The sequence below is a fragment of the Bemisia tabaci genome, chromosome 9 (assembly GCF_918797505.1).
Source record: "Bemisia tabaci chromosome 9, PGI_BMITA_v3".
Lineage (NCBI taxonomy): Eukaryota > Metazoa > Arthropoda > Insecta > Hemiptera > Aleyrodidae > Bemisia > Bemisia tabaci.
The window spans coordinates 35,451,097-35,477,700 of record NC_092801.1 but is presented as its reverse complement, the minus strand read 5'-3'; the positions used below and the strand labels follow the sequence as shown (position 1 = coordinate 35,477,700).

The following is a 26,604-nucleotide window of genomic DNA, read 5'->3' as shown; positions in this document are numbered from 1 at the left end:
ACTGAAGTTTAGAAATCAATCAGTGTAGGTTGGTTCTGGTTTCTTGTTAATATTGATCATGACAGCTCTTAAATATTATCCAGTATTCTCTTTCAGCATGTATTATAATACTTGATTCTCAGGTTAGATGTTGATTTTTGAAGTTTTGTGGGTTGCTATCAGAGTGTAATTTCAGAGAGGACCTGTGTGGGAAAATGTATTGCTGCAGACTAAATCCACTGGCCAAAAAAATTAGTTTTGTGCTCTCACCTCCACCGGATTAAAATTCATTTTTCAAAAATTTTCCCTAATTCTTTTTTAACGTTTCAGCTTATCATTAGTCGCAAAAAGAAGGAAAAGAACCTATCTTAAATTTTAATCAATTATTTTCAGCGTGGTTACATGGATAAGCAAAGTGTCAAATCTCTTACACAGATCCTTGACCCAAGTAGCATTTTTTATTGAAAAATTTATAATTTAGCAGTATGAAAATTTAATTAAATTTTAATTTTTCAGCAGTAACTAAGCAATCTTTTACAATTTTATCGCCAAATCTTACGGCAAAACCATTCGTCAGAGCTTTATTTTATGAAAACTGGAAAGATATCATCATGATTTAATCACTGTTGCCTTGTAATTTTTGCCAAAAATTTTCAGAGAGAAAAAGAAGAAAATGCAATCAAATCCAAAATTCATCTCAAATTGAATTCAATTTAAAAGCTAAGAAGCCAATATTTTCTGACTCGATTCAAAGGCAATAAAATGCCAAGAATTTGACGATTTTGCTGCAATTTCATCACAGCATTGCCACTCGGATATTCTCACACTGAAGGTGCAAATTAAATCTTAGAAAATGTGAAATTTTCGTAATTAATTAACGAGAAGACTGAAGCATAGAATACCTAGTCGTTACCTATGGATAAATTTGATTAAAAAAGAGGTAAGTATAAAGTAACATATGTTGGATAGAATTATTTTACAATAATATCAAAGAAGAGTTCCTTGGAGCAAAATGACAAGATGTACGTTGCAATGTTGCTTAATTTCTAGTGACTGAAAATGGACAGATTTAATCTGAATCATCGTAACTGCTTTTCATGTTTCCGAAGTTCCTCTGATGTTTTATTTTTCTATGAAGTGAATTAAACAATAGAACGTCTCACAATTTTCTGTAAATTTTCCCTTCATCATACAGAATACGCTCACAAAATTTCAAGTTCTAATGTGGCATCTGTTATAAAAAATAAAACATCAGAAGAAAGCAGGCAACGTCTGATGTAGTTATACCTGATCCAGCTTATATCTGTCAAAATAGCAATAAACACCATAAAATACTAATGCTGACTTCTGAAGGAAGACCACCATATGTGCCTTTAGACATTGCCATATTTCCTTCAATAAAACAACAAATTCCCTAGGAAAATTGTGAACACTTTTCCGATTAGGCTGTCATAGAGTACAATACTCCATTTGTTTTCTTACAATTCCTCTTGTGTGTACACATCGTTTTCTACATGTTTGGAAAAATAAATGTGTACCCAAAAATGGTTTCAAATTTACATATCATCTAGGTGTAGGCGCTCTGTCCAAAAATTAGGCAATAATGCGATTACTTTTTGACTTAGTGCTCTAAGAATCTCAGTTATACAGGTATTCAAAACAAACTTATTCATCCGACAAAAAAATAGAAGAAGTGTACTATGATAATCTTAAGAAAGATAAATATTGAAGTGAAAAAGAGGACAGATCTCCTGAGGCTAGTGGCATTTAGTATTATCAGTAGGTTTAATCCCAAGTTTTTCGATTTCCCAAATTTTTCTTTCCCCCAAGAAAGCAGTAAAACTCAAAATTGTTTCAACTAAATCAATTCGAATTAATTCTTGGAATTAATTTTACTTAATCAGTGTTCAGAAGAATAAAAAAATTTCAAAGTTCCCATCAAAAGAGGATTTGGAATATCAATGGCTAAATGAAAAAAATGCGTATCTCATTTTCTATGTATAAAAATCTCCGATAATGTTTTACGCACTTCAAGGAAAACCGATCAAAATGTTTCCTTGCAATTTTGTGTTCTTTTCTTTAGAATTAATAAAGAAAATTCACAGAATATTTTGGTAGAAACCGCTGGTTACTTTTCTTTTTTAAAATTAAAATAGAACATGAGCAGAGACGTGCATCCTTGCACTTTGAGATGCACATTTTTCAACTTTAGCCTTTAATATATCATGCAGAGTGACAGTTTACAAGAGGAGAAAAATGAAGTATACGGGAAGTAATACTTGATTTACCAGGGTTTAAGTTTTTCCTGTGACTTTCTTTTAAAAACTTTTTTCAAGCATAAAAACTGCCATAACCAGAAAACAACACTGTTCTAGTGAAAAGCATATTCTCTCAGGAACGAACACATTTTGACCAATCAAATTACACCCTTTCAAACATCTCAGTGGATGAAATTGAATTTTAGTTAGTTTTAGGTTTGTATAGGGACTAAGAATGTAATAGCAGATATAATATAAGCTGATCTGTTAGCAACAGGTCCGAGATGACTCATCTTGATTTCAGGGTCGTGGAGCATTCTTTTTGGCACGGCAGCGTAAGCCTTTTTTGGCAATTCATACTGATTTTTTCCATAGAAATTTGAGTTTTTAAAAAGTCAGTTTCTGTTTTCACAGTAACCAGTTTTTATTAATCTACTGTATGTCAAATAGATATTTTGAAACAGAAAGAAAAAGTCCTTTCCTATTTTTAGAAATTTTTGGGAGTCAATTACTATTTCTGCTCACTCTAATTTTTACTTCGTTACTTACAAAAAGTTAGTAATATGACAACGACTTTAAAGAAAAATAACAACTTTTTTATCTTCAATTTCGAAGAGCGTGGTGTTCAATGGCACTTGCCTCCCGGAGAGCGTAGAACAATCTTGTATACAGCAAAACAAGTTGACCCTAATATTTACACGATGTTCTAAGAAGAGAAGATTCTACTTCTACTAAGAACGTGAAAATACAGTAGCTTCTGTATTTCAAAATCTGATTTTTTTTTTTTACAAGGGATCCTTACGCCTAACCAGCTAGTTTCAACTTTCTCATCAAGATCAAAATACATTCAAAACTTGATTATCCCATCTTGCGGGGAACTGTACCAGCTATATCAGTCATATATTCCTTAATCAAAAATGATTTGAGGAATCCTCGACTCCAACAAAATTGGAATACAGGCCGCTAAAGCACAGTTCAACTAACAGGACATACAGTTGGACTACATTTTGCAATTCGGAACTATAAGTTCTGGCTCAGTTCAAAAACAACTTATGGATCTTTAGTTTCCCTCTGTACGTAAGTGTTTTTACAAATGAGCCAGAAATTTTCGTTCCTAATTGCAAAATGAAGTCCAATTAGGAGTAAGACTTGTAGACGTTACTCCCAGGCGAAAAACAACTTTATTTGATGAAGAAAATCGTCAAAGGGTATGAACGATATCCACACTAGTGCTAGTGGATTACGTACTGTTCTTGTTGTGTACCAGTTTAAGTATCTCTTAGTGAAAGTTGCACACATGCTACTTTTTCTCACATTTGGCAAAAAGAAAATAAAAAATTCTAACTCTGGAAGATTCTGTTGAAATGGCGAGGATGTTAAATGATCAAAGGTCGGATAATCAAGTTTTGACTATGAATTTTAGCAAGTACAATAATCGGACATAAAATTAGAGTTTTAGGCGTATGTTTTCATGCTTTACGAGTTGCAAAAATTAACGATGAAAGTAAAAATTTATGAGGAGAACTTCAGTACAAAGTCTTGGTGTAGATATCTCGGAGTGTTACATTAAACTTCTACACTGATACTCGAGAAGTTTTTACTTTTCTCAAGAATGCATCATTCCTTTGTGGACTTAAAATTATAGTTTATCCTCACTGACATCTAAAAAACAAGAGGATTTCACAAAATATGTGATCAGTATGACTGTTTACGGTTTTCAGAGAAAATTCAACTGAAATTATAAATTATGCCATCCAGCAAGTAGGTACATATAATGTTGCCATGTACTGTTAGACATATAAAACTTACTCATGGTTTTTCACTCTTTTCTACAGCATTCATTTAATTATTGCAAGAAAACTTATTCAGTATGCTTCAAATTACTAGATATGTTCTTCTGTATGCGGAAAAATTTCACCAGAAAAGCTAGTACAAAAATATGAACACGTTTCCTCATAATAAAAATTTCGCCTTGAACAAAACGAAAAATTTGAAGTGGAATTATGGCTCACTTGTTTAATTTGTGCGTGGATTTTTTCCATTTTTCCCAGTAAATTTACCAGCTATCATAACTCTGTGCTCCTTTCTTGTTTATCTACGTGTAATGTGATTTTTATAATTTTAAGGGCACTTCAGTTTCATAAGACCTCCCTGGAAGAAATTTGCATTCACTGCATGCAAATTTTTTTCCTGTGATAAATATTTAAAATGTAGGCATGGGTCCTGCCTAAATCTCATCACCATCATCTAAAATCGTTTCTCAGACAAAAAATTAACAAATGATAACTTATCAAATATCTGTACATGATTAGGTACAACTTTTCAACATTTTTGCTGAATATGAAAACGTAAAAGAATGGAACACCAAAAACAGCAAACTCGTCAAAGTACGAAGACGGTTAAAACAAAAGTATTTCTAAACATCCAAATTATGTACACAACTCAAAACTATGCACCTGCAAAAATGATAATTTGTGGTAGGCTGGTCCCTTTTCTTGTTTATTGATCAGTTTCAACGTGGTAAGAAGTAAAAAGAGGCAATAAAATCTACTCTAAATCGAAGCAATGTAAATGAAAGATTTCGTGAAGAATTTCAAGTCAACTTTTTGCAGTTTATAAAAAGTATGAATTGTGATGAATAGGTAGTATTCCAGCTTAGCTGCATTCCTGAAATCCATCAAATATAAAATAACTTAGTACATGTATGAAATACAATGGGTTAGTTGCGTTATTTACAGAATCAAGTTTGATGGTTTAAGCTCAAACTGCATGCCTACAGACTCGATGAGAAGAAATTCTCTGACTTTATCAGTAGCTTCTCCTTGACCAATATGATCAAATTTTCTGACTTTTCACAACAACAATTTGCATGTATAGAACTAAAACTGAGACAATATTGGCATTAATTTCACAGCAAATGACAGAAATATATGGAGCTTTCTTTTTTAGGTATTACCTAATCATTCAATCAACTAAGATTGCAATTCCGTATAGAAAATCATTCCTCTATTCAGAGTGCAATTCAGAGCATCAAATCCCGAACTAGACCCAGTCTCAGTTTTATTATGAGGACAGCACTGATGTTTTATTCTTTCCTTTCTTTTTTTCCAGATTTCAAATACCTATCATGATTTTGCAAAGTTTCAGCTTTTCGTAAGAGCTTCCCTAAATTTCCCAACCTGATGAGATTTCCAGGTTTTTCAAACCTATACTACAGTGCTGAGGAAGAAACACCTATGAACATTCGGGCGTTGCCAAATTGACTCAGATAGAAAGGGCGTTTTTCAAAAAAATTATGAGTATTACCTACTTAAATCTTCAAATTTTTCTATAAGTTACTTAGATTGAATTGCTAATAAAATTCTCCAAAAAAGTAGAAGAAAACTATTCATAAGTTTTTCTGAAAATTTTTTCTTCATTCAAGGAATTTGGCAACGTTTAAAGGCTTGGAGAACGTTTTTCCTCAGCACGGCAGTATGGGCACTCTGCTATTTTTTCCTGGTCACCGCAAATTCCTTGACAGTACAAGTTTTCTAGACCGTCGAAAATCCTGCAGAATCCGTACAAATGTAGGTACTACATTTTGGAATTAGGAACTACGACTTCTAGCTCAGTTTAGAAATAACAGCACGTACCTATGTGTCATTAGTTTCCTGATTACGTAAAAGTTCTAATAGATGAGTTAGAAATTGTAGTTCCTAAGTGCAAAACGGAGTCCAAATGATGAGCTTGCTGTCAAATGTAGGGACATACCTGTGATTGTAAGGCTGCGAAAGGGATCAAGCAAGCGGTGATTCTAAAGTGGCAGGTTCCAGTTTCGTATTTGATGTCGGGGATTTCAGGCCTGTCCCGTAACTTCCTTTGCTCTCCCTACGCCCATTTTGGGTTCCGATTCCAGCAACTGTGGAGAAAACCTGTTGTTAGTTACAATATCATCAAAGTCAAAGTAGTTTTACCTGAGGACATATTTCTTGGTAGCAAATTTTTTGGAAGAAAAAATTGAGGATAACAAGTAATGACAGTAAAACAGCTACTTACATAATAAACAAAAATATTAAAAAATTGGTTGTGAAACCAGTTAGAAATAGTTATCAAAAGCAGCCATTTTTACTGATGTATTGCCGTGAAAAACCTCTTAGATACTCAAGGATTAGACTAAGATACTTTTTATTAGTAAAAAATTGATCTTTTAAGCAGGATGGTATTTTACGTGGGTGCCTGGTAATAACAACCAATAAAAAAAAACTGTTAAAGAACTTGTACATCTTAAAAAGGCAACTTTTGAAAGAATAATTAAAATTTTTGTTTCAGAAAACCTTTTTTGGGGTATTTTTCAAATAAAATTCAAAAGAAGTAAAATCATAGTAAAAGAAGAGTTAAAAAATTGTATACAGATCTAGTGTAGGTTGTCTCTTAACCATTATAACGTTTGAAGAGAATGTCAAAAACGCTTAAAAGATTAGTGACTAGGGTTTATTTAAAGACTTTTATACTGAAATTGTATTAGTTTTACTCAAATTTCATTTATAAAAATTTTCTAAAAGGGTTTCCTAAAACATAAATTTTAGCTTTTTTTTTTTTTCTTAGCGCTGTGAATAGCACTTTTCAACAGATGTTCTTACCAAAAAGGAGACAATGACAAAAATCGCAACATTCTAATTTTGACAGCCCACTAATCACAACAAATCTTGATTTTCTGCTACATGAGATCAAGGCATAAGATCTTATACTTAATCAGGGCCGGATTTACCTACTCGCCGCCTATGGGCCGCCTGTATTTTGTCGCCTCCCTCTCATTTGTTTTGAAACATCAATAAAAACCATCAAGTGAACGTGCTTGAGGGAGAGGGGTGCATAAGACGAGTTTACTCGTGTTGGACACTTTTTTGCGGGAGCCCTGTCAACACTATTAGCAAAAGTTTACGGAACTTTGTGCGAAAGTTAAGTTCCATAAATCTGTGAACAAGGCCTTCCATTTATAAGAAATGAACGAAACAATTATGAAAGAACAAACATAAATGTGGTTTAATAATTATAACTTCCGTCGTCCGTCGCGCCATGCTGACCGCACTGTGTTTCACGCAATGCGCGAAGTATTCATGCAGTCTTGTAGGCGCTATGCGTTTCACGCGACCGCGCCGACCGCTGCTGACCGCACTGCGCACTGTGACGCAATGCGTGAAGTATTCATGCAGTCTTGTAGGCGGTAATGTGTGTTAGATGCCGACCGCCGCGCCGAGGGCTTCTCCTTTCCATCTCAAGTCCTCGTCATTATTGCTCTCTGCCTCTGCGCCGCGCCGCTCTAGGCCAAATTGCGTGTTTGGTTTCTCTCTTAACTCGACTAATTAAAGGTGCTGTCTCTTGTATCGCCGAAAGACGACAAAATTAGAAATTATCATACTCTCAGGAAATGAAAGATTTTGTCGCCTTTTCTCGTTTATAATTTTTTTTCTGAATCTGATTTTTTTTTTATACCTAAATTTAAAAAAATTGCAAAATTTGTCGCCATGGGCCGCGGCCCATGTGGTCACCCCCTAAATCCGGCCCTGCACTAAATGCAGGTTTGAGGTAAAACATCTGAGCAGTAGTATACTGTTGTACTGCATCACTAGATCTTTTTCTCACATACACGTAGCATCCACTCTACAAAATAATAGATGCAAAATTGTTTTCCAAAGTACAATACCTTTCTTTCATATTAGCTGCTAGCTGACATGCAAGAAAATCTACTTAATTTTTCAACAGAATTTGCAACCCCTCTCGGGTGAAAAAAAAAACACTTAGTTTTGTTACGTGGGTCATAAGGTAGAAAAGAAACTTTTCTATAGGCCAATAGAAACTTGGCTAGGATCAATCAATTAGTAGGTATCAATCTTCTGATATGGATCAAATTCTAGAGTTGAGTAAAATGGTACAAGTAGCAGTTTGAATTGGGAAAAAAGAAAGAAAAAAAAACATTGAACTAATCGATTTTTGTACTTTTGAGACAAATACTATCAAACTAAAATGCAGGTACGTATAAATGAAAAAAAAAAAAAAAAAAAAAAAAAAACTGCAAAGGTAATCCCTCAAAGAGGTTGTTCCAAAAACGCCGATTTTGGCCCCCCCTGGATTTGGCCCAAACTTTGCTCAGATGTTGTACTAAGTGTCCCCGGTGCTTGGGCAAAATTTCAGCCCCCTCGGATAATTAGGGGGGAGGGGGCAGGGGGGCAGAGTTGCAATTTTTTTAAAACTTTAAAAATCGATATCTCGCGAACGGATTGAGTGTAAGTGTTGCGGTTTGCGCTAAAAAACGTCAAAAAATATTCTCTACAAGAATATTAATGCTGTTTGCAAGGTTGCGTAATTTATCGCGGTCATAAATCGATTTTTTCGATTTTGAAGGTTCGACTTTTTTTCGTTTTTCGTCTCTCCTCTCTTTGGAATCGTTGGTACGTGAATAAAAACCTGTTGAGGTGATTCTCCATGAAATTCTGCATCTACCACACTTAGTTTGATCTTGGGAAAACGATTCGTTCGTGAGTTATAGCGATTTTTCTGCGCGTTATCGGTTACGCGCGGGCGGCTTATCGGCGGCGCTCCATCCCGCGCGGGCAAGGCAGAGGTTGTTTCACCCCTAGGGCCTTATATTCATGCTGTAGGCTGTAATTATCGATATTTTCTCCTCCCCCCACCCTTCCCCTGCAATAAATATTTGTTTAATACTTCGTTAGGTATACAGGGTATCCCAGACCACCCGTAACAATTCTTTTTCTCGGTTGGTTTAGGTAGTACGAAGTGGGGGGCCGCGGGATTGAATAGGGAATTGACCCCAAGGAATCCGAATTTCACGGTCCCGAAACCCCCCATGCCCCCCTTGTGAGGTAAAGAGGGGGTCACGATCCCCAAAGTCGGGAGACATTGTGCCTCCCCCTTTTACCCCCCGAGGATGGCTAGGGGGGCATCGGGACCGTGAAATTCGGATTCCTTGGGGTCAATTCCCTATTCAATCCCGCGGCCCCCCACTTCGTACTACCTAAACCAACCGAGAAAAAGAATTGTTACGGGTGGTCTGGGATACCCTGTATACCTAACGAAGTATTAAACAAATATTTATTGCAGGGGAAGGGTGGGGGGAGGAGAAAATATCGATAATTACAGCCTACAGCATGAATATAAGGCCCTAGGGGTGAAACAACCTCTGCCTTGCCCGCGCGGGATGGAGCGCCGCCGATAAGCCGCCCGCGCGTAACCGATAACGCGCAGAAAAATCGCTATAACTCACGAACGAATCGTTTTCCCAAGATCAAACTAAGTGTGGTAGATGCAGAATTTCATGGAGAATCACCTCAACAGGTTTTTATTCACGTACCAACGATTCCAAAGAGAGGAGAGACGAAAAACGAAAAAAAGTCGAACCTTCAAAATCGAAAAAATCGATTTATGACCGCGATAAATTACGCAACCTTGCAAACAGCATTAATATTCTTGTAGAGAATATTTTTTGACGTTTTTTAGCGCAAACCGCAACACTTACACTCAAACCGTTCGCGAGATATCGATTTTTAAAGTTTTAAAAAAATTGCAACTTTGCCCCCCTGCCCCCTCCCCCCTAATTATCCGAGGGGGCTGAAATTTTGCCCAAGCACCGGGGACACTTAGTACAACATCTGAGCAAAGTTTGGGCCAAATCCAGGGGGGGCCAAAATCGGCGTTTTTGGAACAACCTCTTTCACAGTTTTGTTGAAGTAGGTCGCATAGGTATACACCTACAATATCCGTTCCCGTCGAAAGGAATGTTTGAAAATAAAAACTCACTAAACAAATGTTATACTTAAGACTTCCAATATGTTTTCATTACACAACTACACAATCATGCATACTATTACAAGAGTAAGGTTTGCAACTTTCCAATGTCTAGTGGTCAATTTTTTTCTCGCTCGCTATTTTATGAGTCCTGCCAGCAGGGCGAAATTTCCGTTAAAAAGTTGCAAATGGACAAAACTACGACAAGACAACTACGGGTAAGACGGGGTCGAGGAGACTAGCGTCACGGAGGGGCTAGGGTTCGAGCTGGGAGGAGTGATTTTTGCCTATGCGATAAAATGAAGGAGACTTGCCGAACTGTGAAGTGCTTTTGCCCGTACGGAGGATGGAGGCTCCTACCTTGCGGGTTGGAGTTGCTGTGTTTTCGTTCTCACTGATTCAATTTTGGTCAAGTATCATGGATGAGAATGCTTCAATTCGTATCTTGTTTAGTGCTCCATTTTTTTCTCGTTTGCTATTTTATGAGTCGTGCTAGCAGGGCGAAATTTCTGTTAAAAAGTTGCAAACGGACAAAACTACGACAGGACGACTACGGTAAGATGGGGTCGAGCAGACTACCGCACAGTGGATCGAGTCAATTAGAGGGGTCGGACATGAACTTTTTGACTAGAACTGCGAATTTTGATGTTTATTTCGTCACATTTTCAACTTAGAGGGGTGTTTCTTGAAGATAATTTCTCGAGAAAACCAATAGGGCTACTTTTAGAACTTCAAAGTCTTGTTTAAGGTGATTCGTCAAGCTCAAGTGACGTGGTCGAACTGGCATGCGATATATCGCATCTTTTAGGTAAAAAATCTCGGCAGATTTTGAATTTTCAGCAAAAAAAAGGACGATAGCCCGTGCGCATGAGCCTGAAGAATCATTCTAAACCCAAAAATCGGCAAAATTCAGAGAAATAAAAACAGGATAAGTAGTGTTTGGAAAAAAACATCGCATTCGATACCGAAATCGATAGCTGAATCGAATGCGAGGTTTTTTTCCAAACACTATCCTGCTTTCATTTCTCTGAATTTTGCCGATTTCAAGGTTTAGAATGATTCTTTAGGCTCATGCGCAGGGGCTATCGTCCTTTTCTTTACTGAAAATTCAAAATCTGCCGAGATTTTTGACCTAAAAGATGCGATATATCGCATGCCAGTTCGACCACTTCTTTTGAGCTTGACGAATCACCTTAAGGTGAATCCAGACTTGGAACTTCGCGATTTGGCCACCACGTCGCGCTGCTCAGAATAGCCGTATATATTTGCCAAAATAATAAAAACCGTAATACTTATTCAAGATTGGGGATCCAGGGGATATAGCAACATACTTGAGGAACACTCAGTAAAAAAATCTTCCCTAAATTCCCAAAAATAAAGTCGTAACTACGGCGGAAGGCAATTCCCATTGCGGCAATGGGAGAGAAAGAGACAGAACATGAGGGATTCGGTTGCGCGCTCGGCCGCCGCGGCTGAGCTGAAAGTTTCAGCCGTACTTTCTCTGCGCTTGTAATTCTAATTGCCAATATTTTTGGCTCAAAAAATTAAGCAAAAAATAATCTATACCTTGTGGATCTGCTTTTTGTAATTTGAACGATATTATTTCAGTAATCGTTGAAGGAAAGTGAAATTCTTAGTGGTGACTGGTGGCGCTATCTCTTATCTTAAATTATCCCTAATCGGACCCTGGATTCACCTTAAACGGAGTTATAAGCGTTTGAAACTTCCACATTTTGTCCGACCTCCCCCAATGACTCGATCCACTGTGTACCGTCACGGAGGGGCTAGGTTTCGAGCCGGGAGGGGTGATTTTTGCCTACGCGATAAAATGAAGGAGACTTGCCGAACTGTGAAGTGCTTTTGCCCGTACGGTAGGATGGAGGCTACTACCTTGCGGGTTGGAGGGGGAGTGGAGCCTGAGCGATGCGGCGCTGTGCTGCCGGCTCACGCTATGGTGGCTCCCGCGCCGCTCTTCCGGGGCCACCGTGTGCTTGGCGTCGCGCAGGAGCGAGACGTTCATCAGCCGCGGGTTCGGCGTGTTGAAGATTGTCCGGTTCTCCTGCCAGCGAGCCCTGAAACCCATAAAAACCTTAAGTTCCATCCCCTAAAACCACCCGGTTCATTTATCGAAATTCATAGACATAGTTGTAGACAAAAGAGACAAAATTGGATTACATTTTGCAGTAAGGAACCACTACTTCTGGCCCATTTGAGAAACAACATACGTCCTATTGGTTTCTTTAGGCAGATACGTGCTTTTGTGAGAGAGCCAAAGATAGTGGTTCCTTATTGCAAAATGTAATCCAATTGATAGACATAGCTATAGACAAAAAGGCAAAATTGATAGATATAGCTATAGACAAAAAGACAAAATTGATTGGATTCGGCGTGTTGAAGATTGTCCTGTTCTCCTGCCAGCGAGCCCTGAAACCCATACAACCCTTAGATTCCATCCCCTAAAACAGGGTGTCTAGCATCAGGAAAAACCGGAAAATATCAGGAATTTTGGCCGATCAGGAAAAAATCAGGAAAATCGGAAAAATCGGACGTTTTACCAGGAATTCTTCTCACTTTGTCAGAAATTTTAGTTTCCGCATGCATTTATGCAATAAATATCGTTTTTACGAGAAAAATCAGGAAAATATCAGGAATTTTCAAAATGAAAAAATCAGGAATTTTTTTATATAATATCAAGAAAAATCAGGAAAATATCAGGATTTCTCAAAATTAAAAAATACTAGACACCCTGTAAAACCACGGGGTTCATTTATCGAAATTCATAGACACAATTATAGACAAAAGAGTCAAAATTGATAGACATAGCTATAGACAAGAAAGGCCAAATTGATAGACATAACTATAGACAAAAAGGCACAATTGATAGACATAGCTGTAGACTATGTGGCAAAAGAGGTATGCTGCCGTGCTAAGGAAGAACACCGTATGAACACTCGAGAGTTGTCGAATTTTTTCCCATAAAATGTTCATTCTTGAGGTAAAATATTCATATATTTTTCCTTGATATTTTCTGGAAATTTTGGGAGAAATTGCGAATAAAATTTTCTGAAAAATTGGAAGAGAAATACTCACACGTTTACCAGGAAATTTGTGTGCTATCAAAGGAAATTTGGCAACGCTTAAAGGTTCATACGGCGTGTTCCCTTAGCACGGCAGTATAGACACAAAAGGCGAAAGAGGTATTCTGCCGTGATAAGGAAGAACGTCGTATGAACATTCGAAAGTTGCCTTTCCTTAGATAAACTGTTCATTTTGGAGAAAATTATTATATTATCGTCCTTGCAATTTTCAGATTTTTTAGATCAATTATTAACAAAATCTTCTGTAAATTCGGAAGAGATATATTCACAAATAATCCTGAAAATTCATGATTTGTCGAAGGAGATTTAGCAATGCCTGAAGGCTCATACGGCTCAATCAACTAATAAGATTGCTCCATACTCATCATGTCCTCTTTGTCTATAGCTTTGTCTATCAATTTCAACAATCAGACCACAGCGGGTTGATTTATCGAAATTTATAGACAAAGAAGAGAGTGAGAAAATGGAGTTTATTGTTCTGTAGAAACAATAACAATTCCACCTAGCGTCGCGTTATGTATGATGTGCAGGACATGAGGGTAAAAAACGCCTTCAATAGCGTTTGATACTGTGCAACACACAGGAGTCGAAATATTTGTATCATAGAATTGAACCCAACGTCAAGTGCAAGTTGCCTCGCGACTGCTTTGATAGGGAACCAAAAGCACCATCGTGTCGCAACATCCACTAGTTCTATCCTATTGGTCGAAACGGGTGGTTGTTATGAACTAGGGGGGAAAATAATGGACTAACTATTGGATTCCTCGTGGGTTGCCGTTAATTTGTCTATTTATTACCACCATCTGTCCATTGCAATTACCCGGTGCCACCATTAGGATCCCTCCATTTTTTCCTTGTCGTCTGTGTCTAAGGCTTGGTCTATCAAACCTGGATCAGATAAGTTTCGAATTGCAAAATGTAGTGAAGTTTTTAGATTTGTGCAAAGCAGGATCCATTTCTTTTTAGCGAACGCACTAAATAATATCCAGAAATTTGTCCCCGTCCACTTGTCCTCATACAACTACGAGGGTCATCCAAAAAGTAAGATTCCCTACCTTGTATCTTCCGAATGAAAAAAGATAAATCAAATCGGTAAAAATTTACATATTAGGCATACTCTAAGCTTTAAAACAAGCTCAAGTTTTTGAAAATCGGTCGAGGGATTCGCGAGAAAACTCAATTTTACTGAGACGACCTCCTGTCGCCGCGTGCCCACCTCCGAGGGCAGGATGCGTGGAAAGTCGCTTACTTCAGACTCGGCTTATCGCCTCTATACATCAAATCAAAAAGGAATTTAAAAGATTTTATTAAGTAGGCCTCACCTTGCTTTTTGAGATAGTCTGCGCATCTTTTTTGACATTTCTGGTATCATTACAGCAGCTTTTTCATGCCTTCCGCGTAGAGGGTCTCGTCTTGGCTCCAAAATCAGTCATTGACAGCGCTCTGCACTTCCAAATCGGTTGGAAATCGCTTTCTTCAGTAGGAGTTTTTCATCTCAGGAATAGACAAAAGTCACCTGAGGCTAAATTACGAGAGTATGGAGGCTTTGTGAAAAATTTTACCACGAAAAGCAACTGATTTGGAAGTGCAGAGCGCTGGAAATGACTGGTTTTGGAGCCAAGACGAGACCCTCTACGCGGAAGGTATGAAAAAGCTGCTGTAATGATACCAGAAATGTCAAAAAAGATGCGCAGACTATCTCAAAAAGCAAGGTAAGGCCTACTTAATGAAATCTTTTAAATTCCTTTTTGATTTGATGTATAGAGGCGATAAGCCGAGTCTGAAGTAAGCGACTTTCCACGCATCCTGCCCTCGGAGGTGGGCACGCGGCGACAGGAGGTCGTCTCAGTAAAATTGAGTTTTCTCGCGAATCCCTCGACCGATTTTCAAAAACTTGAGCTTGTTTTAAAGCTTAGAGTATGCCTAATATGTAAATTTTTACCGATTTGATTTATCTCTTTTCGTTCGGAAGATACAAGGTAGGGAATCTTACTTTTTGGATGACCCTCGTATTTCACCTATGTTGGGGATTTTGCCTACACGATAAGATGAAGGCGCTTCAAAGCATCAGGACCGTCTTACACTTACTTGCTGAACAACCGGAGAACAACGCAGATGATAATGAACATGAGGAACATGACAACTAAAATTCCGATCATGGTTGGGTCTATGTACGTCGTTGGGCCCGAGCTGGAGGTGTCTCCTGTGAACATGTTTTAAATTATAAACATTAGCGTGACAGTATTTATCACCGTGTATATTTTTTGGCAAAATAACCATTCATATTGAGCAAAGAGACTCCACACCCAAGTAGCAGTGATCGCGATAAATAGCGATTTTATCGGTTGGTTATCGCAATTACATCGGTGGCAATATATCGAGATATTATCGCATTAAAAATTGCGATATATGACGATTAAATTGCTACACATCGCAATTTTTGGTTCGATAGAAGCGCGATCAATTTTCGTCGATAAAATCGAGATTAAATCGCCATTTATCGCGATTTTTATTTCGAAAATATCTCGATAAATTGGATTGCATTTTGCAAAAAGGAACCACTAGCATTGCAATGATGCCAAAATTGTGCAACTTCATCCTTTGCAATAAATTTGCGGAAATCGTAAAAAACTATGAAATGTAGATGGTAATTTTTGTCTTAAATTCACAGTTTTTAGCGAGTAAAATAGAAACTATTAATCGGGTTTTTCCTCCAAGACAAAAGAAGTTGCACAATCTTAGCAACATTGCAATGCTAGTGGTTCCTTTTTGCAAAATGCAATCCAATTGTCGGGCGATAAAAGCGCAATTTTATCGCGATGAGATCAAGCATAATCGCTCAGAAGTTGATGATCCGGGCGATTTTATCGCCGATAAAATCGAAATACATAGTGGTTCTTACATTGAGAAATGCTACTTGGGCAGCAGCAATAACTGTTAAAAAAACTTGGAAAAAACTAGTAAATATTAAAAATACAACTTTCAAATAAACTGTTAAAATGTTCGTTCCAGGCTACGTTTTAAGTACTATTTATGAGCGGTGAAAGTTGAGTAAATTGAAAAAGCTCTTAAAATATAAACTGATGCCTTTCAACACAAAAAAAAGTTGGAAAAAAATTGATAAAAATCTAATCGTCATTTAGAACTCGTTAAGCTGAAAGGAACCAAGCCACATTAGCTGTTGTCACATTGAATTGAGCAATTTTAATTTTTACAAGAAAGCGGTTGTGCGGATTTGTGTTCAAATTTCAGTAAATTTTATGCGTAGTAGGAAGCTAGTTCCTTAAAATTTTCAACGGAACCCGCACCAACCTACTCTCGTAAAAAATTAAATTGTCCAGTTCATTTTGACAGGATGTGGCTTGGATCCTTTCTGCTAAACCCCGTTCATTTGTAACTTTAAATGCTTGAGATGAAACAACACAAATATGCCATGAACTCACCGATGCATTCTACTGAGCCATCTTTGTGGAAGACAGGTTTCATGTCGAAGCGGCAAACACACTTGCCGTCCTGGCATTTCGTTTGGAAGTACGAGGATTCGCATTGCTCGTCGAAGAAACATGACTCGTTCACTGCAGCCTCTGCAACAGAACGAAACGGGAAGCTCAGACGCCTGCACGGGGACCTGGATACAACTATTTGTGTTTGATGGATGTGCGTGTTGCGTGCACGATGAAATGAAGGCGCGTCGGTTATCTTCACGTTCGCTGAGCGTGAGCTCGCCTTCTAGAGTCACTAACGGTTGTGACGAGAAATCGAAACAGCCATACACTGCCGTGCTAAGGAAGAATGCCGCATGAGCCTTCAGGCGTTGCCAAATTTCTTTCAATAAAGCACGAATTTTCGAGAGAACTTTTGATTGTTTTTCTTCCATTTTTTTTCGAATAATTGTGTTCGCAATTTTATTTAAAGTTCCTGAAAATTTCAAGGAAACATATTCATAAATTTTCCTACCTAAAAATCAACATTTTATCGGAGGAAATTCGGCAACTCGACACGAATATTCATACGACGCTTTTCCTTAGCACGACAGTACAGCTGCGTTGCCGAAAAGAGCAGTGAATCGATGGTTAGATGCAAAAAAGCGCATCTCAATTGCAACGTCTCAAAATCTCCGATTATATTTTATACATATTTTCCGCTAGGGAGACTGATTGGATTACATTTTGCACGAAGGAACCACTATCTCTGGCTCTTCCATAAAAGCACGTATCTTCGTAGGGAAATCGATGACACATATGCTATTTCTAAAATGAGCCAGAAATAGTGGTTCCTTATTGCAAAATGTAATCTAATTATTAAAAAGCTCCCTTCCAATTTTGTGTGATTATTAACAGAATGCGTGAAAGTAAAGGGTCACATGGATCGCATTAGCAAAAAGGAACCAGCGTGATTACACCGTCTTCAAAATCTTGCAATTCCCCTTTTTCTTTTAAGAATACTAAGTTTATAAAAAGTATTACAATTTTACATAATTACATCCCTTTAAAATTAACAATTTTTGGTGGGATGCAAAAACTAATTACTATTTTGACATAGTTTTTAGATGGTTATGAAGAAGCAAAATTTTATCAACATTGTGACTACGCTGGTACCTTTTTGCTAATTGCGATCCACATAATTCCAAAAGAACCTGACAGTTAGTTGTCCTTTGAAAAATTAAACATTACAACGTTGCAATTTAAGAACGGAAAATTTGCACACAAAAATTTTAATGCTTCATCTGAGAGTGCTTAATGAGCTGAGTTCGCGGTATTTTTCATAATTTTTTTCTGAAATGGGAAATTGGGGGAAAATAGATTTAAAAGTGAGAAAATGTGCCGCCTTATGACGTCATCTGGTGGTATTTTACATTTAAACACATGTATTTTAGCAGATTAGGTTATTTTGTCATATTTTCTCCAATAATTGTCCAATTTAGCAACCAAGGATATCCTCGCACTCAGTTTTCCTAGCAGCATAATTTTAAAGACCCCAAAATTTCGAACACCTGCAAATTTTCCATTAAAACATCGATATTCTAGTTAGTTTTCACTGAAAAAAAATTCTCGGCATTTTTACCGAGGTCCGTTGGTACCTTTACCATCTCACTTTTTTTACCAATTATTGGTAATTTTACCAAGACAGACTGGAAAGCTTACCTAAAAACCGGTATTCTTACTGTTTTTTTCAGGTAAGAATACCACTTTTATTGGTAATCAATTCCCGCTAACTTTGGCATTTTATCTCGGTAATTCTACCACAATCGATAAAAAATATTGGCGTTTTTACCAGGTCCAGTAAAATTACCGAGAAAGTTCAATAAAATTACCAATTCCATAAATGGTAATTTTACCACGAAAAACTGGGATCAAATAGAACCCTGAATTCTTGGTAATTTTGCCTTTTTCTTAGTAAATACACCGAGATTTTTTTTTTCGGTGTTCCATAAAAAAGAAAGATAATCGGAAACTTTGAAGCGCTGCAACGTCGATGAACATTTTCCGTCTTCAAGCATGGGTACGCCGCGACCTCGTTTTCCCTGACGGAAGTTCGGCACGACAACTTGGCAACGCCTTGACACCCCCTCCTCCTTGAACTCGCCGCAAGTTTGCCGCATAAACTGGCGACTAAGTAGAAAACTTGGACGAAAAAAGGAAATAAATACGCGAAGATGGTGACTTAATTGGATGCGGCACGCTCGGTAAGAGACAAAATAAACCCTAGCCTCGGATATTTAGGCCCTCGGGTGGAAAGGCTTGATATTTTATTTACCGGTTTGCCTTTTCAATGAAGATCCCTTATTTTGTGGGGTTTAATCCCGTTAGGGGTCAAAGAGTTAAAGGGGTTGGCTGCGCGGTGCGTAATTAAAAAATTAAGGATCTCACGAGCAATCTCCCGGCAAAACGCCGTATGAGCGTTCAGATAGTGCCAAATCTCTAATAGAAAATTAATTTTCTGGACAACTTGCCGATCAACGGAAAAAATGTGATGTTGATTTAACATTCTGGATGTAAAAAATTGTGTGCGAGAACTTACAAAATGCTGAATTACACGCAACAGCAGTTAGTTTTACATCTCAACACTGTTAAAGTAACTGCAATAGCGGTTGATTCAGAATTTTGAAAGTTCTTGCACACTTTTTTTTACATCCAGGATGTTAAATCAACATAACTTTTTTTTCGGTGATTGGACCGAGTTTATCAGGAAGTAACCAACCCACATTTTCGAAAAAATTAAGTTCAGAATGTTTTCTCCTGCCAAAAACTAGAAGTCGACAAACATAAATAATTTTGTAAAAAGAGAGGTTAAAGTTTATTTTCGACATTGAGCCTTTTGCAGGAATAAAACCTCAAACCTCTTTTTCTCGGTCTCAACTCAATGTGGATTGGCTCCTTTTTGATGAACTCGGTCCAATTGTTTCTTCGAATTTCTCTGGGGTTTAGGTATACGGAATTAAATGTATCGTAAGTACTTTGACATTTGGAATACATTTTGCAGTGAGGAACAGAAAGCATTAAACGTGAGAAAGAAATGAAAGATCGGTAATTTCAGTGAAATATCCCATGACTTTTCACGAGGCTATGAAATATTTCATAGTTTCCATGGGCTAGGGTATGCAACCCGCACTCAAAGACACAAAAATAGAAGAAAGTCAAGATTTTTACATTTTGTGAAATATGAAAAGGGACTGGTATTTTTCAATATCTTTCATGAATTTCTGAAAATTTCATAAAATATTTCACATGAAATTTCAAGATTTTATTTTTCGTAAAATTTTGCCACCCTGGTGAGGGCCGACAATGTTTGGCTCATCTGTAAAAAGCCACAAATGCATAGGAAAACAAGTGGTACCTACGTTTTTCCTAAACTGGAGCCGAGATCGTGGTTTTCAATTGAAAAATTGAGTTCCTTTAAAAGAGATACACGTGACTGTTCTGAAAAAGCAATAGGTTTTCGGGAGAAGTTTGGTGTATTTTGCATGTTTAAATGGATTGCATTTTGCAATTTGGAACATCAATACATGGCTCAGTTTAAAGACGACGTATATACCATCAGTTTTTCCATGCACATCAGTGTTTTTATGGATGGGCTAGAAATTGTAGTTCCTAACTGCAAAAGTGGGACAAATGACATTTTTTCCTCAGCATCTACAACTCCCAAGTAGCAAAATAGAATTTTTTTCTAGGAAAAAAATATTAAGACAATTTCTAGAAAAAACAAAGAAAATGAGAGCTATCCAGAAAATAGAAAGAAAAAACATTGCGAGTCAAAAGTCTGACCAAAGAAAATAAATCTATTTCATAGGTTTACTTTCTGTCACTTCCCATTTGGAAAAAAGATAGAAAATTCATTGAAAGTAGAATTATTTTCTATTTTCTAGCCAATTTCTTAATGTTTTCTCTTAAGAAAATGCAAGGAAAAAATGTATTTTCTTTCTATTTTCTTGTGTCTATTTTCTAGATCTACTTTATACCTACTTTCTTTCAAGAAAATTGTTCTATCTAGAAAGTAGACATTTTCTTGATGAGCGCCACCTACAAAGTAGATGACAATGCTACTTGGGTATAGTGAATGAGAGACAAAATTACTTCGCTAATTCGAATGCGACAACAGAAAAAATCATCTAAAATATAAGATAAGGAAAAGAAACATGAAAAATTTTGGCGCCCCTATACGGTTGATCCCAAACGTAAATGCGCCCTCTTGACGGGCCTGGAGAGGATAATGAAGACAAAGAAAGTAAGTTATTACTTTCAAGGGGTGCCTCGGTCGTTAATAGTGTGTACCTCTGACGGTCAAGGGGACAACGTAAATAAAGAATTTGACAGGTGTTTCCGTTGCGGAAATCGCACAATTCGACAACGATGCTAACAACAAACTTCGTGCTAAGCCCTAGCTCCAAGTTGAAGCTTATTTCCTCTTCCCGGTGCCGGGGTCCCATTTCACCTCCATCTCACCCAATCCAGCGTTGCCAGTTTTTGGGAGATTTTCCGATGGGTCACTAGACCATGAACGAATTTTGACTTGCGAAAACATATTTCCGAAGGCAAATCGAAGACAAGTAAAACATAATACGCGAATTAAGGACGCGAATAAGTAACTAAAATACCGAGAAATACGCAGTTCAAGGCACCGAACCGAATGATGTCATCCGGCACCAATCAGAAACGAGCAGAGGATTTTACGGAAAAAAATAGGAAATCGAAGCTATATCCTCAAAGTCAAAGAATCGAATCTTAATCATGTTATCTGTAGTTAACAAGCATGAATTTTACATGTAAATACGTTTCATTAAAAAAAAAAAAAAAAAAAAAAAAAAGCGAGCCCTACTGGCACGCTTAAAAAAAAAAAAAAAAACACGAGTGGAAGATGAGAGGAGGTAGCGATTTGACTGCCGTCGTACATCATTATCATAATAACTTTCCCGCCATTCCACCGCGTTAGAAATTTCTTTGGGTCTGTATAATGCGGGTATGTCAACGATGAAACTGCAAAAATGCGGTTGCGGTGTTCTGAAATCTCCGGTAATATTTTTTTTTTTTTTTAAGGATACCAAACAAACATTGTGTCTTGAAGTTTTCAAAAATATTCTTTATCAAAAGAAGAACAATCACTGAAATTTTCAAAGAATGATGTTCAGTAGTTTTCCGTGTAGAAAGTAAAGTATGACAAGAAGTTTGCGTCGCCGCGAACCAAGATACGCATTTTTGCACTTTCACTGTCGATAGGTATGTGTTATGATTTAAAGCAAGCATCAAGCAGAAACCCGCTTTCATTCGACGTCTTTACTCTTGATTCAAAATAAAATCTTTTTGACAGCATAATCAAAAATGTTTCTTTCTAAATCGAGTCACCTTTTTCTCTAATGCAATTCCAAAATTATGCTAAACGTCGTGAAATACGGATGCTTGGACCTTGTGAGTTTTTGGACTTAGTATCTTTTTTTGCCGTGATATCTTGATTTATTTTGCGAGGAAAGCTCCGTACTCTTAAAAGATGCCTATGATTCTTAATATGTCGGAGCGCTTTCAATTTCGTATGATATTGTGAAACACCTCTGTCATGAAAAAGTTGCTTGAAGCGCCGCGCCGGCGCGGCGGGAAGCCGGCCAGCGCCTACAAACCTAAGTGGATACTTCAAGCATTGCGCAATGCGTCAAGTATCCACTTAGGTTTGTAGGCGCCAGTGCGCGTTCCGCGCTGGCATGACGGTACGCCGCGCCGGCCGTTCCGCTGTGTTAGGCTCTAATATTTGAACTCGCGGGGTCAGCGTTTTTCAACTCATGATTTTGAAATTTTTGCACACTCTGCCTGGATTATTCTCATTTAAATCAATGGAAATGTGTATTATAGGAAAATATAATGTGTACTTTATAACTATTAAGTTGGTTCCGTGTCAAATTAAATGACTTCCATAGCACGTGCTTTTACTGTGCTGCAGCGTGGTGTACGCGCAACCAAACGCTCAAAATTGGACATATTTGATTCTGAAAGATCGACTTAAAAATAGGTTAAAACCGAATATTGCATGCTTCTTGGTTTTGTTCTCTCTCTTTTATTCATTTTTATATAGTTTCTTTCAACACAACTACGGCTCATTGAGATTGTCATCGCTTGGAAAAGGTTTCACAAATATTTGACACGTTTTTAAAATGTAAATGTTTTTAATATAAAGTAATATTTTCATTTAAAAATGAAAATAAAAATATGAGGTACATTTTATATCGAAAATGTTAAGGTTAAGAATAAAACCAAATATTCACCAATGACAATTTGAAAAGGTGAATCAAAAGAAGAAAGTAACATTTCATTCATAGTTAGCATAACAATACCTCGTTCTCTCTCAATTTTCTCATTTCGATATTGTCAGTATAATTCTACATTTGGACTAAAATATAACGCTTTGACCAAGTCACTTTGATTATTTCACGCGTGGACGTCAAGTACTGGGCACAACAGGTGCGCAGACAAAGAATCGTTGACGGAATATCCTGAAACCATCTTTTGCATGCTTTCTGGTTGCGTTTTGAACGCACAACAAACTCATTCTTGGGTTAGAAATTGGCAGAAGAAGGCGGCACTTTACTTGTAAGCACTGCTTCTATTGGCTCTCTCGAGGAATAATGTCACTTACTGCTGTCAAGCCTGAACTACGTCATTTTCGCTCATTACATACATGACTCTTTGAGGGCATTTTATGTGCGGTAGCGATTCGCCTTCAGCTGTGTCTGCAGCAATTGTGGTTACGAATATATTGTGCGTGCTTATTTTAGCTTAATACATACTTGACTCTTTGAAGGCGTTTTACTTACTCAAGTAGCGCACCCTGTTGGAGAACGAACGAATTAGCACACATGAAACGCCTTCAGAGAGTCAAGTATGTAATGACTGAAATCAGCACGCTCAACATGTTCGCAACAGCAATTGCTGCAGACGCAGTTGAAGGAAAATTAAAACCCGTTTAATTTATATACGTTGAAAAACACCACTCGATTTTGTCAGTATAATTCTACATTCGGACTAAAATATAACGCTTGGACCAAGTCACTTTGAATCTTTTACGCGTGGGCGTAAACTACTAAACAAACCAGGTGGGCAGACAAAAAGTCGTCGACGGCATACCTTCTAAAAGCAGGCTTGTCCAGGATTCGGGCTTTAAAAATACGCAATAAATTAGTACGTAATTCACTCTCCTATAATATTCAATTAACACAAAGTTTAGTAAGGATTCCCTCAAAATTTGTAAAATGAAATTCCCTGACATTTCCCTCATTTCCCTGACACTTTTGCGTAAAATTCCCTGACAATTGAAATTATTTCATACGGCCAAAAAGATATAATTTGAAATAGTTTCTAGGCAAAATTTGTTGTTCTAAACGTCAAATCCACTCTAGAAAGCTAATAAAAGTAAATACAAATTGGACTACACTTTGCAATTAGGAACTATAAATTCCGGCCCGATTTAAAAACAACGTATGTGCCATTAGTTGCCCTGTGCACCTAAGTGTTTTTTCAGATGAGCCAGAATTCATAGCTCCAAATTGCAAAATGCAGTCCAAGTTTTCCCTCAAACTTTCGTTAGAGTCCCTTTATACCCAGGGTTAAGCCATCTCGATTATCAGCTGGCCTGGGCTGGCCATGGTGTCACAAAAGTGTGCACCCAGACAACCGATATTGAGGGATAAGGATAAGGAATCCTGCGATGTCTGTCATCCAAAAACAACAACAACAACATCAACAAAACTGATCAAAACTTAACCACAAAAATTGCAATGAAATAAAATTAGATTGATTAGTGGATAATTTCTTAATCTAATTTCATATTGGTGCGATGAAAATATCAATTCACTCTTGAAAAACCACAGTTTAGTTATATTTTCATTACTTTTGTTCTTATTCGAGGTACCGCGATCTTGGTGCACTCATTTGTGACTCCATGAGCGAGAACCAATCAGAAATGGATTTTTTTCCAGGCCACTTTCAGCCCAACCAAAAGTGAGATGTCGTAACTGTGGGTAAAAAGGGACTCTAACTTTCGTCATTTTCCTTGATTCTTCAAAAGTCCCTGACATTTCCCAGTTTTCCCGGTAATCCCTGACCGTGGCAACCCTGTTTAGTGACCCTATTTGTCAGAAAAAAAAGCGTCGAAAAATTTGCGAATCCAAACAAACCCGGCAACGTTGCTCAGCGTAGCCGCAGCCGACTGCCCTCGTGTTCAACACGCATGGGATCCTGGCCTGGCCACTACGCGCGACCTGGAGCCAGAATCTAATAACTGTCATTTGAGCCGTAAATCTAATTAAAAAAGGGAAAAAATAAGAGGTGTAGGAAGAAGAATTAACTATTAGTTGCGTTATGTTACGGTGCTATCGCATGCATGTAAAACGAGTGATTTCCTCCGTCCAATGCGCTTTCGAGATATTGCGGAGCGCTGCGTTTTTACGATAAGGGTCGTCCGTAAATCACGTCAGGTGCCGATAAGGGAGGGGGCTCAGAGGTGACAGAATACTGGACTCGGTCTTTTCTCAGACGCTTCAACTCGGTTTCATGAGAAGTGCCTTCAACACGTTGTGTAGGCCACGAAACATACACTGGAAAAAAAACACATTGGATCTAGAGCCCAGACTCTTGAAAACATTGACAAGAAAAAGGACTCTTGATTCAATCCGATTTAAGCTCAAAATCAAAAGGAAATCCGCTTAAATTAAGAGGCTTGGTTCTTGATCTAAGCTTAAATCTGATTGAATCAAAAGTATTTTTTCTTGTCGATGTTTTTAAGAGTCTGGACTCTAGATCCAATGTGTTTTTTTTCCAGTGTGGCAAGAGTCATCGAGGTACCATTACCAGTTAAATGGACCGCGTTGAGAGGAAAGGAACTAAGGCACATCAGCTATTACCAAATTTAATTGAGCAATTTAATTTTTTGCAAGAGAACGTTTGTGCGAATTTTTTGTTGTTGTGATTGTATAGGAATTTGCCTCGTACTATGTATAAAATTCATTGAAATTCGCACAAAAATCTGCAAATCCGTTTTCATGTAAAAAATTAAATTGCCCAAGTAATGAAGATAGCTGATGTGGCATGGTTCTTTTCCGCTTAACACGTCTACATGTTCATTCGATACTTCTTCCTGAAGTCTCTACACATAGTTGAGACTTGCCAGTGAATACTCGTATTCACTACTAGGGGGCCCTGCCCCCTGACCGCTACGCGGCCCAACCCCCGAGAGGGCGCCTCGCTCCCTCAGGCCCGCTTCGCGGGCCCTATACGCATATGCATAAGCAAAAATGTTCTTCCATTTTAATACACCATTTTGTGTTCGAGCTGCATCGATTTCAAAATTTTTGACGTAACACTCAGATTTGTAAATGATGAGGAATAGCTGGATGTACATAATTTCACAGTCCACTTACTGGAGAAATTTCTATTTATTATGTTATTTTTAAATACTTAATTAAAAAAAAAAAATCGGATTTCGACCGTTAAGAGTTAATAATATTTGGTCCGTCCCGACGCGACGCAGCGCCTGCCTTCTCACTTTGTATCTGCTGTTTATCTGCTGTAAATATTAATAGAAATTCAGCCATCAAGTAAATTGACCAATGCCACAAATCGAAGCCGGAAGAATGCAGGAAAAATTGAGTAAAAACCTTATACCTTGGACCTTGAACCTTGAACCCTGAGCGATGCACCGTTCCTCAACTCTTCGAATGAGGAGCCCTTCACGAGCTTTTCCATTGTTTTATTGTTTATTCGAGTCACTCAGGTAGAATCCCACACATTGACGTTTCTAGCGGAAACGACATATCTCTCACGCTATTAACATTGGACTTAAGTGACATGAGCTTTAAAAGCTCTACAACATTAAAAGTTCGGGGTTTCATAATTTTTTGCACATCTACATCTACTACAGATGACATACATGTAAAGATCATCCTTATCGGTCCGGCAGTTCGTCAGAAATAGTGCTTCCAAGATTTTGCTTGTAGCTGTATAATA

The 26,604-nt window shown here is 37.7% G+C and overlaps 1 protein-coding gene across 3 annotated transcripts in view; it reads right to left on the bottom strand.

The window, feature by feature from the left end:
• Positions 1-1,469: 1,469 nt before the first annotated feature.
• Positions 1,470-26,604, bottom strand: part of jus (EB domain-containing julius seizure protein) — a 283,708-nt gene continuing 258,573 nt past the window's right edge. For 2 of the 3 annotated variants that reach the window (XM_019050027.2, XM_072304427.1), the window contains exons 4-8: positions 16,564-16,704; positions 15,209-15,323; positions 11,913-12,094; positions 5,991-6,138; positions 1,470-4,904 (exon numbers count right to left, since the gene is read on the bottom strand). In XM_019050027.2, coding sequence (XP_018905572.1) covers positions 6,017-6,138; positions 11,913-12,094; positions 15,209-15,323; positions 16,564-16,704 — 560 coding nt within the window. In that variant the 3' untranslated portion in view covers positions 1,470-4,904; positions 5,991-6,016. Of the gene's footprint in view, positions 4,905-5,990; positions 6,139-11,865; positions 12,095-15,208; positions 15,324-16,563; positions 16,705-26,604 lie in introns of all 3 variants that reach the window. The other variant, XR_002009308.2, reaches the window with a different exon arrangement.